Source organism: Olea europaea, unplaced genomic scaffold, assembly GCF_002742605.1.
Source record: "Olea europaea var. sylvestris unplaced genomic scaffold, O_europaea_v1 scaffold1201, whole genome shotgun sequence".
NCBI lineage: Eukaryota > Viridiplantae > Streptophyta > Magnoliopsida > Lamiales > Oleaceae > Olea > Olea europaea.
The window spans coordinates 93,049-96,510 of NW_019229430.1; the positions used below are offsets into that span (position 1 = coordinate 93,049).

A 3,462-nucleotide genomic window follows, 5' to 3' on the forward strand; every position below is an offset into this window, starting at 1 on the left:
TTTGCTTCTCTCTCTAGACTCTGGTAAGTTCAAAGTGTACTTGAAGTAGCATATGCCTTCTACACACACAGAGACAATATGATAATGCTATTATCATAATTTCATCCAGATCAATCGAAGAGAAGAAGAAGAAGTGAAGAATAGAGAAGGAACTAATATGGCGAAGACAAAACCAGGCAAGAAGGACCTCGATTCTTACGGTATCAAAGGCACCAACAAAATTGTCAGACGTATGAATTACTCTCTGTCTTCCTCTCAATTTTACTCTTTCTTATTCTTCATATTTAAATCGCTACACAGTCATGTGAATTCAATTTTACTTTTCCTTAGTTTCTTTTTACGTCATCGAGAGGGAGAGAGAGGGGTAGTCATAGACTTGTCTTGCTATTTCATGCCACCATATGAGTACTTTCATTTTGCCACGTCTGTGAAGGGGGTCTGGTGTTTGGGGTGGCATGTAACGACCACTTTGGGCAAAAGTTATCCATAAGCCAGTTTATAAGGGAAGGTTGCCCAAAGTGCTCATAAGCCCTGCTTTTCAGGAGCGATGTGGGATTCAATAACATTGTCACATTGGGTGGTTTGAGTAGGGGCCGGCTCAAAGTGCTTATAAACTCTCTCGCGCATGCGCGCACACAAATACACATGGCTCAATTACACAAAGCGATATATACTCTCAACGTGGATGAGACTTGGACTTTTGGTGTTTTTTGGATCATGGTTTACTAGAGATGATTTGTCAAAGTTTAATTTTCATAATTTCTTTCAATTATAATTTGCTTGTACTCGTTTGTATCTACATTGTTACACGTGCCTAGGTGCTTGTTTATACATGTGTGGTTGATTGGCTTCCTTTGACTTCATTGGTATTTATATATTTTCGCATACACTAATGTTTTAACAAGCATAATATACACTGTCACGATAATTAAGTATGCAGAATCTATATGACTTTATCAATGACATGTCTAACTAGTGGAATAAAGTTTTTTGCTTTGCATAGTTTGCTAGAGTTAGATTTTTGAAGTATTTAGAAATTGGGTGTTTATGTAGCTGGAGATTGTGTGTTGATGAGACCATCAGACTTGGACAAGCCTCCTTACGTTGCGAGAGTGGAGAAGATCGAGGCTGATCACCGGAACAATATTAAAGTACAGGTTCGGTGGTACTACCGCCCCGAGGAGTCTGTTGGGGGTCGCAGGCAGTTTCATGGTGCCAAGGAACTCTTCTTGTCTGACCACCATGATATGCAAAGTGCTCACACCATTGAAGGCAAGTGCATTGTGCACAGTTTCAAGAACTACACCAAGCTCGAGAACGTGGGGGCTGAGGATTACTTTTGTAGATTTGAGTACAAGGCAGCTACTGGAGGGTTCACTCCAGACCGCGTTGCTGTGTGAGTTTTCAGAAATTGGTTGACTAACATTGAAGTGTGGAAAAATGATGTTTTATTGTTTTTATTTAATATCAGAATACTCTTTGTGGTTTTATGTTTCTGTAGGTATTGCAAGTGTGAGATGCCTTATAATCCAGATGATCTCATGGTGCAGTGTGAAGGGTGTAAGGACTGGTATGTAAACATAATTTATATGCTTCAAATGCATGTTTTGTGTGTTCTGTGATTGAATAAAGTGATGGGCTGTGATGTACTTCGATCCATTAATTAAAAACTTAGTAGGAATTGGTGCTGAAGTGAATTTTTTCTATAATGATAAGGATGTATCTTTAGTAAGTTCCTTTTTTCCCATTATTGTGTTTAAGTTGCTAGATTCTATGATGCTTGGACTCGGGAATGGGTATCAGGTACGGGTATGTATTTAAGTGTCGGATCTTTTATTTTTTAAAATATAGTAGATGGTGACAGAGGCTGGATCTGTAATTGGAAGTGTTAAAGTTAGTAAATTGGCGTTGTGATGTTTAGGATAAGACTTATCTAATTTATGAAATTCTTTTGTTTTCTTTTCCTTTAATTTATTTATTCTATTTCTTAATCTTGTGCAGGTGTTTGATGCATGAAATCAGTTTTAGGAAACTAAATTACGCAGTGATCATGAAATGTGGAGAGAAAAATCTGTACCTTAAAAGATGCTTATTGTGTTTGATTACATTTATAACCATAAATATAAAAATAAATGTAAAATAAACACAAACAATGAGAAGAGGAATAAAGGAAATCATCATATGCAATAGGTGAACATGATGTAGGATTAGGGAACCATAGAGAACAATTTTCTACATGGCTGCTGAAGTATTAGATAAACACAATTTTAGTGTCAATTCATTGAAGATGTCCCAATGTTTAGAATGACTTTATTCCAGACTTTAGGATGGCTTATGATTTGGTGTCGGTGATTATGTGCTTCCAAAAGATATTCTTCCCTAATAACTTTTAGGAGTGGATAGAAGTTTAGTCGAATTGATAATATAGTACTTATTTGCTTTTTGATCCTGGTGGTAACTCAAAAGACTTGTCGTATTACACTTAGTTATTGCCAAACTATAAGTAATATGCCTGTGTACGTTTATACTGATAGCAGCTCTTAATGTTTCTGTTGCAGGTTTCATCCTTCTTGCATGGGTATGACCATTGAAGAAGCAAAGAAGTTGGAGCATTTCTTGTGTTCTGACTGTTCATCCGAAGACGATTCCAGGAGGTCTTTGAACTCATTCCCTGTATCACCAGCTGTTGGCAAGGTAGAAGTGCATTTTTCTATTCTGATGCTTGCAGAATGAAAATTATTATATTATACAATTGGCAATTTTTTAATCTTTTTTTTTTTGAACTTGCAGCATTTGTATTGCTGTGTATTCTGTTATTTAAAAACTTTTATGCATACATCATAACTTTCTGAAGCTTTATTAATAAGAGAAGTCTATTAGAGCTATTTTAAGCTAAAAGAATCAATAGTTCAGCGAAAGCCGACCTCAGAAACACTTCCTAATTAAGATGCAGCAATGGACAGTTTAAGGGGTGTTACTGAGAGATAAATTTATAGGGAGCCTGCGTGAGTATAATTTTGGAGGCAATCCTCCCAGTATCCCAACAGTTCTGGTGAAAACTAAATGTAGGCTTCAACTGGTTTGCCACCAAGGAGATGTCCTCAGGCACCACGTTATTCAGACCCAAGCCATGCTTAGCTTTAACCTTAGTACCAACTCAATCTACTAAATGATCCTTCTGGTCCTTGTCCATGCCCTTCCAACTAAATTCCTGTACCACAAGTTTGATTCTCTTTGCCAAACTTATTATGATTTTGTACAAGATAAATAGTACAACGGGATACTGTGGACAAGTTTGACTGAAGGTAACTCAAAGCTTTGATTGAAAAAGCACCCCTATTCCTTTGATCCTCTTGATTATGGGAATCCATAAGAAAATTTTTGGATTACTTCCTAAAGGTACACCTATACAAGTCATAGGCTACTCTTGTAGTATGCACCTTTCTCTTGACTATGTGGACG

The 3,462-nt window shown here is 36.9% G+C and overlaps 1 protein-coding gene across 1 annotated transcript; it reads left to right on the top strand.

The window, feature by feature from the left end:
* Positions 1-3,454, top strand: LOC111374088 (chromatin remodeling protein EBS-like). The gene is made up of 4 exons (XM_022996717.1): positions 1-230; positions 1,054-1,396; positions 1,502-1,570; positions 2,559-3,454. The coding sequence occupies exons 1-4, from the start codon at positions 158-160 to the stop codon at positions 2,731-2,733; spliced, it is 660 nt and encodes a 219-aa protein (XP_022852485.1). The 5' UTR covers positions 1-157; the 3' UTR covers positions 2,734-3,454.
* The last annotated feature ends 8 nt before the right edge of the window (positions 3,455-3,462 follow it).